This window comes from Osmia bicornis, chromosome 5, assembly GCF_907164935.1.
Source record: "Osmia bicornis bicornis chromosome 5, iOsmBic2.1, whole genome shotgun sequence".
Classification (NCBI taxonomy): Eukaryota; Metazoa; Arthropoda; class Insecta; order Hymenoptera; family Megachilidae; genus Osmia; species Osmia bicornis.
Window position 1 is genome coordinate 11,194,428 of NC_060220.1, and position 19,616 is coordinate 11,214,043.

Sequence of the window (19,616 nt, forward strand, 5' to 3'; positions counted from 1 at the left end):
GCACTTTTAGATTACCCTGTATATCTCGAGAACGGTTTATTTGCCAGTTCTGAAAATGGTCTCATTCGATTTCTCGTCCCTCAATTACTATAAATCCAAAGTTTGGTTGTCCTGGGGTGTTGGGGCCTTTCGGAAGTATACCCCAAATTTCAATGGGAAGTACCCAAAAGGTTTTGATGAGGTCAGTCAGTCAGTCAGTCAGTCAGTGACAAAAGCAATTTTTGAGGTCCTATATCTCGGAACTTACTAATGTTGGAAGATTAATGTTTTGTCAATATTGAGACATGATAGCATTTAACAAGCATACGAAATTACATCTCTCCATCTGCCTCCAATGCCGAGGTATAAGCCCCTTAAAAACGGCTAACAATAAGTTGTTTCGTGTAAAAGGAGGTAGTGCGAGAACTTGACTGGTGCACTACCGTGCACCTAGATACCCGGCACGCTTTTGTAAATTACTACGCGCCGTACGAGAGAACCGTGGAAAGCGTGGTAAAACATTTTCACCAAAGGCAGTTGATAACGTTGATGGAAGAACAGGTCGGTATCAGTCAAATCTATAGGCCGTTTTCTCTCATTCGGAGGAACGTGGGCGTCGAGCCGCGGTCTGTAATCGCGCAGAAGCGATTTGTTCACGCTCGTACGAGCAGATACACGTCAACGTGTTACGAGAGGACTTTTGTAATTCGTGACTCACGCGAGACTTGATCGATCGACGGTTTTTCCATTGGCTGATATCGAAATCCTGTGCAAGCATACCGTGAATGCGTAAATCGCGTAAATTCGAATCGAAATTCTTTATTCCCGCGCCAATTCCATCGGCGCACACTGCTTCGCGTATATGGAATTTTCTCAAAATTCTTTTTTCTATTTAACCCTTTGACCACGGCGGGCTTTGAGACGTACCAGATGTACCGTACGATAGGAATTCAGTCGCAGCCTACACTGAGAACGGCGAAAATTTTTGAAAAAGTAGATTGAAATAATCGAAACACTGAATTTTACTACGTTAAATTAATATAAGAGTTCGGACTCGTTTAAAGCGCCAACAGTAATCAAAGGGTTAATTTTATATTGTTGTAATATATAGTCATTTATATTTTATATTCTAATCATTGTTTTCTAATTTTTGGGCGTCTAAAAAACAATTTAGTCATACTTTCAATCATTCTGTTAGCCCTCGAAATCCCAATTTCTCATCGTGTCTAGAAAACAGTAACATGATCTAAAATTATCAGAATTAATGTACAAAACAAGAAGGAGGTACTTTTGGGGCTTTTTTTGAAAAGCCTCCGCAAAGTTGATAAACCTTCAAATTAAAAATTAAGAAAATTAATTGCTTCGTCTATTTTAAAGGTATTTAATATTTAAGGAAACTTATAAAGATGAAATGAAATTCACCAAAATCAACCAGTCTATTTATTAAAAATAGAGATATTTTTGAAATCCACGTATCTTTCATACCCATAATTTAAATTATTATGGATATTTGACTTTTGTCCATTGTACGAAACACCGTGCGATGTTCAAACGTCTATAATTATATACTGTCCTCTTTAGTCGGCCACCGTTTCGCTGTGTATTTCGAAAAAAGAGAAAAATTGCGTAACATCAAGTGCGCGAGACGAAAATAGGACGCGATGTTAAACGGCGGTAAACGCGCAAAGCGTCGAAGAACGAACTCGCGTAAAACCGTCCTGTTCTGGGCTTACGGGCCACCCAGTGAAAGGATAACAGAGCCGGCGAGAACGGGGATTCAGAAGTATTTGCCAACATTTCGAAAACTATGCGAATTTCGAAGCACAGATGTGTCTATTATCTAGCGTGGAATGGTTAAGTTTCTAAGCCGGTTGAATCGTCGCGTGATTTCACATCCGCTCGTGAGCAGGTAGTCCCTAAAGGAGAAGGTAGGGCGCCCCGAGGGTCTCCTTGGGTACTGGACACGTTGGAATGCGAAAGCGTGGGTTCGGGTTCGGTTGAAACGCGATCTCGATAGACGGGCGGGCAGAAATGCCCCGCGGGCTAAACGCGCAACGGTACTCGGCCCCGCGCGCGCGGTATCGCGCCGACCCGATCGACTCTCGTAATTGCGCTCTTGATCGTATTACGCGTGTGTATGCGTGCAGGCGCGGACCTATCGAGCGTGCGAGCGCGTTTTCACTGTCCCTCGCGGAGAAGGTGTGTTACACGCAACGAAGCCAGAACTCGAAGAACTGGAAAGTGAAGGAGAGAACCCTCGCGTACACCGGTGTACTCGTTATTCGTCCCCTCGCGGCGTTCTACTCGCCGGAGGAAAGAAGAGAACCAGGGTACTTACTTTCTCCTGAATCCGTGGCACCGTCTCATCCGCGATATCTTATTCTAAACTGGTGCTGATTTGCTTTTTTTTGCTACCGTAGAAAAGGACACCTAACAAGGCACTCTGCTTTTTTAAGCAGAATTGTAACAAGTGGATAATTTCTATGGGTCTACCTACGTACACTCACAAGGAGACCTCACAGCAGTTGGGTCATCGATTTTGATATAACTTTTTCTGATGAGTCTTGATGAAAAATAAGTTGACCCGTATATATTTAAAGAGATATTTAATATTTTAATTCTCTGATATCCTTAAATATTAAATTGGTAAAGCGGGTATCAACAGCTGTGTTAGGGAAACGGGTAAAGTAAGTAGTAGGCTCGTTGAACTATGCCGTTGCGAGTTCAAATCCCGGTAGGGGCTAGTTCATTTTTTCTCTCCATTTTTTTGTTCTTTTTGCCTTTTTTTTTTTGTTCTGTTTTCTTGTTTTTAATTTATTATAATTTTGTCATATGTATTATTTACAATTTATGGGATGATACATATCGTAGAAACACGAAAAACATAAGTGTTTTCGACAATATGAACATTTAATAAAAGCTGATGCATTGCAAGAGCAGTTTGCTTTTCTTACACTATCCGGAAAACATACTTGGTTAACATTCAAAAAAAACCGATCTATCGGATATTAAAGTTATAAAATTTGACTGAAGTTTTACGATGTGTACCGCCCCATAAATTGTAAATAATACATATGACAAAATTATAATAAATTATAAACAAAAAACAAGAAAACAGGACAAAAAAAGCAGAAACTAAAAAAATGTAGAAAAAAAATGAGTTAGCCTCAAAGGATTTGGAACTCACGACGGCGTAGTTCAACAAGCCTACTACTTTATCCGTTTCCCTAACACAGCTGTCGATAAGCATCTTATCAATTTAATACTTAAGGATATCAGAGAATTAAAATATTAAATATCTCTTTAAATACTGAGTACTGACGAAAACGGCCAAACACGAGTCAACTTATTTTTCATCAAGATTCACCAGAAAAAGTTATATCAAACTCGATGACCCAACTGCTGTGTGGTCTCCTTGTCAGTCCCATCGAAGTTGTCGCAGTGAAGTTGGCGCGCTAACGCATTCACGCCGCGGCGTTAGCGCGCCAACTTCACTGCGACAACTTCGATGGGACTGACAATGAGTGTATGTACACCGAGTTGCATTGAACTTGTCGCAGTGAAGTTGGCTCCAAATTCACTAACACATTCACGCCGCAGCGTCGGTGAACCGATCTCGCCATTGGCTCACCGATGCGGCCTGAATGTGTTAGTGAATTTGTAGCCAACTTCACTGCGACAAGTTCAATGCAACTCAGTGTAGAATATTATAGAAGAAGATTTTCTTTAATTTTTATGGCTGAATATATAATAATTTTATTTATAAGATTAATTATAGTAATTATTTTTTTTAATTTTGGATATTCAATTTTAACTTTATTAATAGTACACTGAGTTGCATTGAACTTGTCGCAGTGAAGTTGGCTACAAATTCACTAACGCATTCACGCAGCGTCGGTGAGCCAATGGCGAGATCGGTTCACCGACGCTGCGGCGTGAATGTGTTAGTGAAGTTGGCTACAAATTCAGTAACGCATTCACGCAGCGTTGGTGAGCCAATGGCGAGATCGGTTCACCGACGCTGCGGCGTGAATGTGTTAGTGAATTTGTAGCCAACTTCACTGCGACAAGTTCAATGCAACTCATCGTACACTAGTGGAATTAATTCTGGACACTTTTAAATTTTTACTTAAACTAGTGGAACGCTCCGTGCTATGCACGGGGAATTAATCAGTTGAAATATAAATTTGACTTTGCCCACCGTCCACCCCAAAACTTCAATTCCATGATAGGTATTAAATAGGGTGTTACTGTATTCAACTGAGTTTATGTAGAGGTTTTACTGTACTACTACTGTTTTTGTATCCGTCAGCTTATTTGTACTTTGCTTGCTACTTTACACGTACGATGAGTTGCATTGAACTTGTCGCAGTGAAGTTGGCTACAAATTCACTAACGCATTCACGCAGCGTTGGTGAGCCGATTTGTAGCCAACTTCACTGCGACAAGTTCAATGCAACTCAATGTACATATATGGAAAATTTTAAATCGTAAGAGATAGACGTGCGTAGTAAATTTTTACAAAAAAAGTTAACCAAGAAGAGCGCGACAGATCATTTTAAATGATGACGTAATTAGTTTTTATGTATCCCTTAAAAAGTGTCCGTCACTTTCAAAAATGCATCAATTTGATTTGTTAGAAAAGGGTATAGCCGGATAAGATGGTCAAAAGTGCCCCCAAACCAAATTCGACTTGCTATGAACCATTCGATGGGTGGTAAAAAAAAACTAGTCTGTGCCAAATTTCAACCCTGTATCTCATCTGGGAGGGTAGTTACGGGTAAAAATGTAATTACGAGGTTTTTGGCGAATTTCTCCTATTTAATGACATTCGAAAATTCTGAAAAAAATCAGAGACATTTCTATTAGTGAGGCACATATTACAAAATTTTTTCAAATTTTTAGATTGAAAACTGAAGCCGTGAAAAATCAAAAACGTCAAAAAATGCTGAAAAATGGCGATTTGGTATGGAAGGAGTCGCGGATCTACATTCATATTTTTTTTATAAGTGTATATTATCGATACTATTATTTTCAATTTTTTTGAGAATTTTTGGTCAGGTGCGCCATAGTTAAAAAAATTAAAAACCGAGTTTTTCGCTGTTTTTTGCGTGTCAGAGTTACTTGTACTGCGAATTTTCGTCTGTTTCTTCGTCTGTGCGTTATACAATGTTTTTACGTACAGTGAAACGCAATAAGAATTTAAAAAACTAAATAAACCAGAATTATTGAAAGTACTTTATGTGCGATATATATGTATAAAAAAATTGAAATGGTTTCCAACGGTGTTGGTGGTCCAGTGGTTAAGGCGTCTGAATGCTAAACCGCTGCTAGGGTTTTCGTAGGTTCGAGTCCGCTCATGGTGATATTTTTATTTTTGTAAAATACATGTTTTTCGGTTTCGTTCAGTGCAGAAACATTAAAAATCACATAATACACTAAGTGTATAAAAGTTCTTTTAAAAATACTTATCTTTTACAGTTATGCTTTGTATTGTTTATAGTTTCTCCACTTTCGCTTTTCCATGCTGTATGAAATATAAAATCATTAATATTGTATATTGTGAGCCTCACTCACAGAAATTATTTAATATATAGTCATTTATATTTTATATTCTAATCATTGTTTTCTAATTTTATGGCGTCGCTTATATAAAAAAATCAGTAAAAAAACAATTTAGCCATACTTTCAATATACAATAAAAATTATAATTTCAGTACATCAAAAAAGGTAGAAAAAAATTAATATTTCTGTGACGTCTCGTGTTGCCAGGCGTGAAAACGAAAATAACAGTTTAGATTTTTTTAAATTAAAATTTTAAAACATTTACAAACCAAATCGTTGTGAAAATATTAAATATAAACATTGTAGATTACAATAAAAATATTACGGTATCAATTTAGCATAGGAGAATATAAATTTTCTGCGCAAATATGAAATAAAGAATATTTTCATTCAAAGTGTCCAGAATGAATTCCACCAGTTTACTAGATGGTTATGAGAACTAATACCAAGCTTCTAACCCTTCATCGCCGTAAAATAAACGCTCGAGTTTCTACCGATAAATCTGATCCTGCTCTATGTAGAAGAAAAACCGTTTCAACGTTAACCAGAAGTGAATCGAATGAAATATTCTCGCCACGGATCGAGCATCCGTGTAACTGACCGTTTAACGAGGACTCTGTTTAACTAGAAGTTTCAGAAAGTAAACCAGTTATTCGCGAGAGGGTAACTACGGAGGTGGTGCGTTTCAGTTGCATTGTTAAGGCCTGTTCTGAATGGCATAACCGTCAAAGAGGAGGCTGAATGAGGTAGCTCGAAGGCAGGTTGTTGCTAGTCCCCAGAATGTATGATGACTGACTTAACTGGAGTGGATAGAGCGCGTCTGGGTCCACGGTATAAATAGATGCTACCACTTACCGTCAATTCAAACAGAACACAAGACTACGGTTCTGGTTCGCGAACGAGTACGTAGCAAGCCTCGGGGCTCGTCACGAAACACCGCTGATTCTTGACTGCTACTGCTATCCATTGGCGTAGTTAATATATCAAGTACGATCGAACTAGAAGACCATCGATCATTCTGGTACCATTCGGTACCACTTTCTCTGATCCTCGATGAGAGTTAAGGAATTTGCAAAATAGATGGAAACGAGGAATAAGCATAAAAATCGAAGTGTTAAAAACACCCCTAAATTCTAAAGATAAGGGAGATCGGATATGGTTGTCACGATTGTTATTAAAAAGAAACTAAACAATAGAAATGTACTGATAACCCATGGCAACGTATTATAGCCTCCCACCGCGATCACTCAGTTCGCTGTAGATTATTATCAAGACACGTCAGGTCATTGTTAGTTTTGATACATAAGCAGACATAGGTTTATTAAAGAACAGAGTTTTCTTTTCACCGCTTCACACTCTACTCTACGCTAGTCTTTATTTCATCCTTCAACACTTTTCACTTTCAAACTGTTGAATCTGTTCATCAATTAACGAAAGAAATAGGACCTCTGCGAAGTTGGCCCCTCATTATCAAAAATTTGAAAAATTGATAAGAGTTCTAGAGTTCTCTATCAGTTTTAAAAATAGTTCCGTCGATTAAAGTACCGAAAATAGCATTTGAAGGTATAGGGGGGGCCAGCTTCTCATTTTCACAATTTTCAAGAGCTATAACTTTAGCACTTTGGTTGTTAAGGATAATTGATAAAACTCTTTAGGGGGCTAGCAGAACTCTCAACAAAATTGTCGATTACAAAAAAAAATTGTTTTTGGTTAATTTTAGGGGTGAAAATTTTTCTTGGTAACAGGCAGTCCCCCGGGAAGAGTTCTATCGATAATTATTAACACTCGAAGCGTTACGATGCGAAATAAAAAAGTTCTCGCTGCTCGAAGTTGCAGGATCGAAAATTTCTTGTCCACAAGGGTGAAAATACTTCTCGATAACTGACAATTCTGTTGACAGTTCTGGCAGCCCCCGAAGAGTTCTATCGATAATTATTAACACTCGTAGCACTACGACGCGAAATAAAAAAGTTTCAAAGTTTTTACTGTTGAAAACAAACTTTACCATTACTGTGTAAATTTTTGCAATTGAAGTTATGAAAAAATAAAAAGAAAGAAAAACAAATCATCATCGCCGAGAAAGCAACGACAAACTGTATCCTGTATTGTTTCGATTCAACCGAAACTAGCTTTGTATACATGATGTACTGTTATCACGTCAGAGGTGACTTACGACCGTTAAGAATTAAGTTGACTAGATAGAGAATTCGGAATATATCTTACTTCCGTGGTAATAAAAAGGGAGGCTCTTCTCGAAAGACTCCATTAACAAAAATACCATTTTTATCGTTGCATATCAAAGAAATACGGGTGATCATAAAAGATCTCAAGGTGCCGTTTCGAAGTGGATAAAAGTGGATTCGCCCATGTTGACGTCGACTTCATTGTTGCTACTCTTACGTCCAATTGTGATACACTGCTTTTTGACCGTATATCTAAACTTTTGACGTATACCTAAACTAAAAAAATATGTGTTCCATAATTTGCTTTCCTCTTGAAGTTTTAACAGATTTTATTTCGATCAGATCAAAACTGATTTTTTGCAGCAAGAAATTGGTCAGTTTAGGGGTAGTTCACCCCCTAATTTTCACTCCTCTTCCAACATACCTAGGTCGATTTTCGTCTTCTATCGAAAGATACTTTCATACCAAAAATCATCAAAATCGCTTCACTGGTCTCAAAGATATCGCAATTTTTCCATTTTACCCCCCATTTTCGAAGGGTCGTTTCACCCACTAAATGTGTTTTTTCCGCCGATAAAAAAAAATACGTGTCCCTTAGTTTTTCATGTATTATAACATATCCAAATTTCAGGAAAATCGGAGTCCGACACTTCCGTAGGTTTACTTGTAAGAGCAAAGACTGCTATTCGAAAATTAGTACGCCCTGCGAATTTCAGGATCGCTGGTATCCCTACAAACCACTGATCTATATAACTGGATACAGTACACGACGTCTCAGCATAGCCGTACTCTGCGATTTTTCAAAATCGCCATGTTTGAGAACTAACCGCTTCGCCCCCTGGCAAAGGGCACCGACATTAAGGGGCTATTCCAGTGTAACACTTTTGAAACATCGATTTTTATTTTACGTTTTTTGAAAGTCTATACTCTCTAGAATATCTTATTAAAATTTTAAGGTCGAATCTCAAATAGTTTAAGAATGGCAGCGTTCTAAAGAGTAACTGCTGCCATGTCAGAAACGCGCTTACCGCCGATGGGTCGAGTTTTTCTCAAATTTGCTGCAGCTCTAACTCGAATACAAATTATTGCATCGACTCGAAACTTTTTTCAGCGTGCTCAGTACATGTTTTATCATACCATGAACTAGAATTTTTTTGATTGGATGAAAAATGTCAATTTGGCATGAAAAAAACTACTATTTCTTTAGGCTAAATTCCAAACTTTTCGTCAAAACTTCGCCATTTTTTCAGAGTTTGATATTTTTCAAAAATCCTAATTCATGGTATGGAGAATACTTTTTAGTTTAACAGCGTTTTTGTTATTTTTCATTTTAAGCACTCAGGCGGCGGCAATCACTGCAGCAGTGGAGCAACTTCCTTTTTTTTTAGCCCTGGGAGATAGCGCATAAGTTGCTTGTTCTTTATTATTTTTGTACCAAAAAATTATTATAGATATATGATTTGTAACTAAATATATCCCTGAAGTTTAAAAACATTGGATGTAATATTTCTTTAAAAAAAAAATTCCCGAAAATCACCTAATTTTAGAGCGGTCACACTGGTATAGGCTCCCTTAAGGATTTTCGATTGTCGTGTATCTGCGGTGTCCGAATATTAACCTTACGTAACTGAATGTAAAATTTAATTTTTGACCGAAACCAGTTAATAAGTAACTTACACATTGTATTTGTGTATTATTTTATCTACATATACTTTTAGTTGTATTTCTTTGTATGTTTTGTGCATATTCTTTAGATAGGGGAAGGGCGGGTAGCCCCGGACACTTGAATAAAATGCAAAAAAAAACATAGAAACAATCAATTTTAATCAAATTTCTCTTTCAGGTAATAAATATAAGGTCTTTTTGATTCATTATATCTTAAAGAAAAACATATTTCTTAAATAACTTTAAGACAACAAGCAATAAACTGGAACCTCTGTTTTTACTCATTCGAAAAAAGGCGAGTAGCCCCGGATACCTTCAGCGAAACTAAAATTTATATAATGACCTAATTTGCTTGGTGTGCATACAATTACTGGTTTGCAATTGTTTTTTAAGCACAGAAGCCATGTTGTCATATGTCATTTGTATTTCTATATGACGTAACAATAAAGATATAAAAATGTCCGGGGCCACCCGCCTTTCCCCTACATGCAAGTTTGTATTTGTAAACTGAACTAATTAATTAATAAAAAATATATATTGTATATAATATAATGCAGTAGACACTGTAGTGTGTGGAACAGCTTAGTTTGGTGCCCTTCGCCAGGGGGAGAAGTGGTCAATTCTCAAAGATGGCGAATTTGAAAAATCACAGGCGTAGAGCATCATGCCGTATCCAGTTACATAGATCAGCGCTACAAACAAATACATATGTTTCGCATACAAACACCAGCGATCCTGGATTTCGCGGGGCGTACTAATTTTCGAATAGCAGTCTTTGCTCACAGTCTTCTGCGACGGGTGGGCCCTTTTGCTACGTCTGTCGAGCTAGCCCCCCCACCTTGCAAAAATAAAAAAACACATACATGGAAATTATGAGCTATTTATGAGCTTTCATATTCCGCAAATTAAAAATTTTGAGCTCGTCAAACTAAACAGGAATTTAAACCGGTTTTTATCAGTTCATTATCCGGTATTCTCAAATCATAACACTGCGACTGACGTATTGTACTTACTACACTCCTAGTTAAGCTTGCTGTTGTAAAGGGCTATGCCCGTTTATGTGAAATAAATAAATAAATAAATAAACATTTCAGTGGGGGGTACGCCCCCACTGAAATATTTGAATTCCTGTTTAGTTTGACAAGCTCAAAATTTTTAATTTGCGGAATATGAAAGCTCATAAATAGCTCATAATTTCCATGTATGTGTTTTCTTATTTTTGCAAGGTGGGGGGGCTAGCTCGCCAGACGTCCTTTTGCTACTGAAATCGGCACCAGCCACTCCACCTTTATCTCGCAACGGCACCTTGAAATCTTTTATGATCTGCAACGGTGAAAATAGTATTTTCGTTGATAGAGTCTTTCGAGGAGAGGACGCGCCTCCCTTTTTATTACCAAAGAAGTAAGTCTTTATTTAGTCAACTTAACCCTTAACGGTCGTAATTAGCGGAACGGAACTAGCCACGTTCTTAGATGAAAAGTCGCGATTTTCGGAAATTTTAATTTACAAATGCCATATTTTAAATTTTCGTTACAGGCTCAGATAAAAAAGTTAAAAAATTGCCTTTTACTATTACTTTCCCGATTTCGACAAATTGTAATTTTTTAAAACGACAAAAGTACAGATCTTTTAGCAAATTAACTTGTATAGCTTCTCGAGAAACTTCAAGTCATTTGATCTAATTTTAAATGAGGTACAGTATTGCCTCGAAATAAGCAACTCGCTATCCCCTCTTCTTTGTTTGAAGTGGCCCGCAAAATAAGAGGTCCGTTTGCCGCTACCTCGGATCTCTCACTCGTTTCTACGAGTGACGTATCTTGACGATCTCTCATTCGTCGAGCCGAATAGCATACCTGCTTCGTAAGAAGCAATTGTTCAGTCCCGAGGAAGTTGCTTATTTCGAGGTAATAGGTACTGTACCATTTCTGTTTTAAACGGTGAGCGAATAATTTTGTGACCCACTGTATATTGCTTCCTTAATATCGACTATAACGGCTTTAAAATCCCGGGGAAACTTCCGAAAGGCCCCATTACCCCAGGACAACCAAACTTCGGATTTATTATAATTGAGGGACGAGAAATCGAATGAGACCATTTTCAGAACTCGCAAATAAACCGTTCTCGAGATATAGAGGGTACTCTAAAAGTGCGGAAACCCCCTATTATCTTGATAAGAATGCATTTCCACGCAAAATGACTAACCTAACCCTAACCCTAACCTAGGTTAGGTAAGAACGCATTTTCAGGGAAAATGACTAACCTAACCCTAACCTAGGTTAGGTAAGAACGCATTTCCACGCAAAATGACTAACCCTAACCCTAACCTAGGTTAGGTTAGTCATTTTCCGTGAAAATGCGTTCTTATCGAGGTAATAGAGGGTTTCCACACTTTTAGAATATCCTGTATATCTCGGGAACGGTTTATTTGCCAGTTCTGAAAATGGTCTCATTCGATTTCTCGTCTCTCAATTACTATAAATCCGAAGTTTGGTTGTCCTAGGGTGATGGGGCCTTTCGGAAGTATACCCAAAATCCGACAGTTTAGAGTTTTATCCAACTTATTCCGATGATCTTTTCGCATTTTACGATCTTCCTAATAAACGAGCGAATAGTTTAAATCCTACTCAAGAACCAAGAAGCCTACTCTAAACGGTAGAACGCGTAGGCGTGGGTGTACAATGTGTAACCCGCAATATTCGTAGGTACCGAATTGATCCATTGGACACTGGTATCAGATAAAACGGTACGATGGACACGACGTGTCTGCGATTCTACGCCGGTGACTATTCAGAGTACCATGACCCCCCGATTACGAGAATCGCGGTTAATCGTTTCTAATTCATGCCCGACGAATGGGTGCACGGTGCGCGACAGCGTTCTATAAACGAGGGAAATGACCAGCCGCGCTCCGACTGGAAGTCTCATCGAAAGCACTGTTTTCATCGAGTAGAAAATACAGACATGACTAATTAACTCTTATCGAAGTTTCTCACGTTCCGAGATGACTCTCGTAGACGATGAAATATTCGATTCGAGGATAAAAGCAGAAAAAGGAGGATTTTCATGGCAGTTTATCGAAGCGCGCATCGTTGAATCCATCGATGAAAAGATTGGCGAGCAACGGTTATGGGTTCTAGGAGTTGGACACGGTCGATTTGCAAGCGAGAGCAAAGCGAGTAGCCGGCTGCTACTCGTACGCCGTTTCAGCCTTTATAAAACCGAAGACGTCGTCTCGACGGCTCGTTAGCGGGTGGAGTTATTAAGTGGCTGCTCGTTAACGACACGCTGAGCACTCGTTAGCCTGGTAGCAGGGAACGTACCGTAACGTTACCCATTACCTCGATGTATCGATAAGTTGGCCGATGAATAAGCGGAAACATTAATTGATACGTCGAAAAGATAGATAGCGTAGCACGGTTTCGCGAGTGACCGAAGAAATGATAAATCCATTATCCTTTAGATCGGTCATTCTCAAAGTGGTCTATATCGACCCCAGGGATCAACTCCGACCTGCAAGAGGCCCGCGTCAGTGAAAAAAAATAATTGAAATGACGGCAGGCCGTCATTAAAATTTTGGCTTCCTGTAAAGGTAAAAATCCACCTAACACAGATAGTACCTGTGTAGGTACTTCGGTAATACTTTCTTATAATAGACATATACATTTCCTAATTGTATGTATATTTCCCTCCCATTAAAAGGATTGATTTTTTTGTGTATTTATGTTATGTAAAAATGTTACTAGATTTGCATTTTGTGTCGTTTTAATTAACACCTTGATCGCCATATATGGGTGACGTTTGAATTTCAATAGGAATCCATCACTCATATTATTAGGAATTCTTTGACTTACTTAATTGGAAATACTCGTATTAGATACTTGAAATTATGAAGTATTTTAACACTAGATTGCCTAAGGCAGTCATTTTGACTGCTTTTCAATTTCAATTAGAAAAACAATTGTGTATAGAATGACACAGCTTCTTAGAATTTTGTGACTTTTTGTACAACATATAAATGCGTTTATTAATCATTGTAGTTGCCTCCCCCCCCCCTCTTTCATTTCCGGTATATATATGTGTTATACCTGTATCGCCTAAGGCAGTCATTTTGACTACTTGGAAAATTTTAAATAATAATCAAATGACTTTTATTATTGCATTGAGTAAATTTCTTATATGACCAAATCGGCTCCCAATTCGCATAACAGTTTATATATTTTTTGATAACCGTCACTTGTAACGTGACTTGTTATTCGAATCTTTATGCCAGGCCTGCCCACGTACCTCATTCCCCTTGAATGCGCGATAACGTATTTCAGGGGGGAAGGAGGATCATTGATTGTTAATACTTACTAATAACTTGCTATATGACTGTAAATAGTATAAGAAATATTAAAAATTAATTTTAAACAAATTTCTTTACACATTAGTTATTCTTTCACAATGCAGTCATTTTGACTGTTTTGGGGCAATATAGGTATATGTATACTAAGTTTCAGTCTTTCTAGTGTTAAAGGTAATATACATAAGATTTGTGAAGACAAACTTAATGATAAAAGTAATAATGAAAGTAATACTTTCAACGGTTTTAGGCGTGGTAGTCAAAGTGTTAATAAATGTATAACTATAAACCTTAATATATTTTTTATTTTCAAATTTTCCACTCTTCAGTAAACCCTATCAAAGTGAGTATAGCTCTGTGTCAGCTTCAAAAACACATTTAACACTTTGACTGCCACGCTAAAGCTGTTGAAAATTCCATTAAATATCACTTTTATCTTCACAAATCTTATGTATACTTCATTATATTTTTACCCATAATTTCAAGTATCTACTACGAGTATTTCCAATTAAGTAAGTCAAAGGATTTCTATTGAAATTCAAGTATCACCCATACATGGACGACGTGGCAGTCAATGAGTTTAAGTTGATGAATTTATAAAAAATCAATATTAGGAAAAATCGTCACATGTTTGGGGACCTCTGGTTGAAAATTGATCAAGATTTTCGCAAACGGCGGTAGCGGTTGATTTGTCCCGGTTCGAATACCGATTTCACGCGATTATCAGGAAAAATCCTTGAACTCGTTCGACGGTATCGATGGTTGGAGCGTTCTCGCGCGGTACGGTACGCGGCAAGCCGAAGCAGTAATTGATCGGCACGAAGTCTAACGCACCGGGCATTACATAAAACCCGTTTAGGCCTCGCACGAGTCCTGCCTTATCCTCTCGGTCAATGCCATGCAACGTTAAGGTGAACAGAAAGATGGTATCTCAGCCCGTTGTCGAGCGTGCAACGACTTTTGCCTTACCTTGACCGTTCGAGTGATTTTGTTGGGGCGACTGCGGCTGGCCCTGCGTCAATATAATTTGACTCTCGAGCTGTTGAAGCTCGGCCTGGAGCTCGTTCAGCTTACTGTTCGACTTTTTCACGATCGACGCCACGTCCGACAACGCTTTACGATCGGTCGCCACTTCCCTCAGCTTCTCAGCGCCTGCCTTTATCTTCAACTCCTGCAACGAAACAGTGAACGTTCCTTCTCAGATGATCTACGAAAATCCGATCGTTCCTCAGCATATCGAGACGATTAGCGGAGAAACTCTGATAAAAGTGTAAAGGGTATAGCCGGGTAAGGTAGGTAAAATGGCCATTGAACCAAATTAAATTCAGAATGCGTCATTCGGGAGCATATCAAAAGAAAATACTGTACACCAATTTTCAACCCTTTATCTTAACAAGGAGGGCAGTGAGGAGGGGCAAAAGAGACGCCAGAAAATTCTGAACAAATTCTGATACACTACAAACACGGTAGCGTAATTTAGGGAATTTTTTTAGATTTTTTTAGTGCAAAGCCTAGTTGTAAAAAATGAAAAACCGAACAAAAATCTGAAGAAACGCGATTTGTTATTAAAAATGTAAGAGCACTACATTGAATTTTTTCAGATCTTTTGTTGTGGTGCAACGTAGTTAAAAAAAACAAAAACTTCTACTTTGAATTTTTATTTCCTGTTTTTTCAGAATATGTATTAAGTACTTTTAAATGGATTCACATTCATCTTCTAAAGGAATATGGAAATAAATTCCTTACTTTTTCATGCGAAATAATTGGTTTTTGATTTTTTTAACTACGTTGTACCACAACAAAAAATCTGAAAAAATTCAAGAGTAATAGTTATACTAATATGTTATTAGCACAGTAATATAAAAGTAGTGCTCTTACATTTTTAATAACTAATCGCGTTTCTTCAGATTTTTTGTTCCGTTTTTCATTTTTTACAACAAGGATTTGCAATTAAAAAATCTGAGAAAATTCTCTAATATGCGCTACCGTGTTTGCAGTGTATCAGAATTTTTTCAGAATTTTTGGATGTTCTTAAATGGGAGAAATGGGGCACGATCTGGCGTCTCTTTTGCCCCCCCCCTGGTTAAGATAAAGGGTTGAAAATTGGTGTACAGTATTTTCTTTTGTTATGCTATCGAATGACTAGGGCCATTTTGCCTACCTTACTCGGCTATACCCTTTTCATTTGAAAAACCAACTTGTGGTGGTGTATCTTTTCCACCTCGTTCGAAAGCACCGGGGAAGGTGGAAGGAACGGAATTTCGCTTGACGAAGTACGGATGCGTACGATCGATTATCATCGTCGATCGATAAAGCGTGTCCCGTCGTTCGAAACCACTCCTATACCGAGGCAAATGAGACGTGAAATTATACTCGGTGCTATCCTTTCGTTCCATTACCTCTTATTATTATATTCGCTACGAGTTTTTCCTCGGTGAACGCACCTGACTAATCGCGACCGGCGTGCGAATAATATTTGCCAGTGGTATTTAACGAAACAACGACCTGTATATCGTGCAAGGCAAGTTTGTTGTTTCACCTAGTTCCAGCATGATTTACTATCACCGATACTAGACGCGCGAACTATCATCGCGTAGGTAAGTCTAAGAGATTATGTAAACAGAGGATAATTCAATATAAGATTGTTAACTTGTAATTGTATTTTTAACCTTCTCGCTACGGCGGACTTAAAAAATAAACGCAGACGCGCTTAAAAAATAAAATTAGCGAAATAATAATCTCGTAATATAAAATAAAATAGAAGTTAAATACAAGAAATCGGCAACCATAGAGATAACAATGTAATAATATTCTGCTCTACCAAAGTTAAAAATGAATGTGAAATTTAACATAGGACTAAAGTCACCGTTAGTAGCGAAAGGGTTAACGGAATACGATCGGTTGAAACTAATTATTAAATCAAGATACTGTAAAGGTTACTTATGGAAGTATGAATAGAGAAAAATTCTGGGTGAATGGGAGGAGAATAATGTTCTCCATAGGTCACTGAAACCTATGCTTTCCGACCACCCTCGAGCTTTCCGTTTGTATCCATTCAAGTCTGGAACTATTACTTCGTTCAAGTACCATTTCGAGACGATTATCTCATTTAGAAGATTAACGTAGAAAAGAAATTTAGAGGGTCGTTACCGCTGCACCCTTTGACTCATCGATTTGTAACAACTTTTTCATTATTACGGCGAGATTCTTTCTCCCTATTAAAAGAGAGATTCCTTCTCTTTTTTTTTCTCTTCGAAATATAACGATAAATTCCGCGCTGGATCCATTAGTCAGGCGGAGGGTGCCGGTTTTCAACGAGAGTCCCATCGACGGTGGCCTGACGCATATCAATTCTCTCTGTTTCTCACCTGGAAAGAAAGGAAAAGGAGAGAGCCGCTCGGAGGAGACAGAAGCGAATAAAGGAAGAGAAGAGAAGAGAAGGGAATCCGTTGCTCGTGCGACCGGTGGCTACCGCGTGTACGCGGTGCGACCGGTGAAAAGGAGAGCTTCGGAGAAGAGGTGTACAGACGAGAAGGATACGCGCGAAACTCGGCATACCTTGCGTATTTCTCGGCGTATGTGCTCCCGGAGCTCGTCGAGACGAACCGGCAAGGGCACCTGGTCACTGCCAGCCACTCCATACTTGCTCGACAGTTCGTAAAGAACCGGGTGCTTGATGTAATCGCCCTGAAACAGATTTCAGAATTCGATTATTCGATGCCGTTTCCTTTCTACCTTTTCACCGCCTTATCGCAAATGTATCAATTTTGACAGAAATTAATCGTTCGTCGCGATAACATTTTATCAAACGGAAACGATAATAAGCGATCACCGAAGTGCCTCGCCCGCAAATGGTTAAAAATCAATTCATTTACATATCCTACGTGTTCGATCTATTTCTATACCGGTTAATCCTGGCAGTGACAGATTCGCATTTTTTCCCACCGGGAATAGCCAAGAAAAATAATAGTTTGTAAATTTGAAGAGAACGTCACTGAACACACGATTGGAAATTGTCTGCCGCGGATGCTCACCCACACACGTTCGTCCTTCTCTGCTTTTATTCGTCCGCGGTTAGAAGCGGGGAGAAAATATTAAACTTCCCGTTGCCGGTATCGGTACTGTATGCGCTTCGTAATAACAGATCTCCGATACTGCTTACGATCGATCTATATTTAAACGATTCGCTACACGGCAAAGCCGATAAAAACGTTCAATTTAACAGCAACGTCCGTGTTATCTCGGATACGTGTGTAATCGTTCGTACATTTTACACGATCATCGCCAGGTTTCGAGATAATTGTGTACAAAGTAAGGATTAGAATCTAACGATTTAAATGTCTACTCGTAAGGCTCGAAGAAAGCTTAATTGTAACGTGAAAATCATACCGGGCACGGCAGGATGCAGGTCCAGAAATATTTAGATTTGCAAGCCTTCGTCGTCGACAAACATCGACACATATGCGGCTTCTTTCCCTTCTTGCCCGCCGAGACACACGACATTGTTCAACTTTTCTATTCCACGTGAACAATAAACGAGCTAAGATTTTCTCTTCATCTTTTTACGGTCCACGAACGTGCGGATTCGCCGTTTCCGTCGCGAGGCCGTGAAGCGATGCTTGTTAACGTTACACCGAATACAAAACGTTCGATTCGTGCCGTGTAATCGACGAATCGAAACGGACAAACGCTCTTCGACCACCTGTTGCAGAATGCAACGATTTTACAAAATTCTTTACTCTTTTTTTTTAACTTCACGACTTACGATGTTCGCGAGTACGGTTTGCAAGAATTCACCGCTTCACGGCATCGCTACTTGTTCAACTTTTATAGAAATCAACGACTCACGATGGAACAACAGTATCTTTGTACACTCGCGCCGATTCATCGGTTCGGACTGTAGAGACTGGCGATGTCTTATCTCTTATCAGGTAACGCGATAACAACGATTGTAAATAGCGAAAGTGTTGCGATAACTTCCTTCGCGCGTGAAATTTAACGCTTATCGTGATTCGAATCTAATTGTATAGCTAATCGAGTGTACAGTAGTTTCAATATTCGTTATTTAAGTGTATACACGGTATTACTAATTAATGTCTTCTAGGAGTCTTCAATTAAGCTCTCGACTTTAACGTTCTCAATTCTTCTTCTATCGAACTGACGAAATAAGGACTTGGAAATTCTTTCCCTCGTCAACTTTCTTCTTTCGCTATGCTTCCCTATGTACTCAGGCTTTTCTTTATCCAGTTGCAGCTCATAACTATTCTCCTTATACATATGCAGTACATAGTTGAATTCGTCTGGAAATGTGTAATGAAATGCTAGTAATAAAAATAAAGAATTCTATTTTTTTTTTAAATTAAGAAACGTTTAAACTTTCCTGTGTATACACTTAAACCAAATATTTGCTGTACTATTTGCAGTATTCTGAATCATTCTTTCCGATTCTCTGTAGTCGACATAATTAATATCATCTCTGTTGGCAAAGCGAATCTCGATGCCGTTTCTCAATCCAAAATCCACTCCTATCGACGACGCCTCCGAGATTTCCTGTTCGCAACGGGTAGAAACTTTATTTGCAGTCGGTTTGCGACGAAGGTTTCTCGCAACAGGCCGTAAAATGTTCGCGAACGATGCAAAATCGGGTGGAACGATTTAAAGAAGCAACGAACCCCCGAAGCAAATATATATGTACATGAGTCGGCTGGTGTGCGTTTGACACACTGACGCATGAGCTATTTTCATGCATTCCGTAATATGTGTGCCATGCATAATAATCCCAAGAGGTCAACAGTCCTACCGAGAATCGCTATAACATGAAAAAAAAAAAATCTTTGAGATCGAAGCTGTTCATGAACGTAATCAATAAACCAATGGCTGCC

The 19,616-nt window shown here is 38.6% G+C and overlaps 1 protein-coding gene across 4 annotated transcripts in view; it reads right to left on the bottom strand.

Moving 5' to 3' along the window:
* The window catches only part of LOC114878643 (serine/threonine-protein kinase N), a 41,729-nt gene that overhangs the window by 20,298 nt on the left and 1,815 nt on the right, over nucleotides 1–19,616 (bottom strand). For 2 of the 4 annotated variants that reach the window (XM_029192683.2, XM_029192680.2), the window contains exons 1-3: nucleotides 18,124–18,592; nucleotides 17,293–17,421; nucleotides 14,704–14,905 (exon numbers count right to left, since the gene is read on the bottom strand). In XM_029192683.2, the coding sequence (XP_029048516.1) occupies nucleotides 14,704–14,905; nucleotides 17,293–17,421; nucleotides 18,124–18,237 (445 nt within the window). In that variant the 5' untranslated portion in view covers nucleotides 18,238–18,592. Of the gene's footprint in view, nucleotides 1–14,703; nucleotides 14,906–17,292; nucleotides 17,422–18,123; nucleotides 18,594–19,616 lie in introns of those variants that run through there. The other 2 variants (XM_029192681.2, XM_029192682.2) reach the window with 2 other exon arrangements.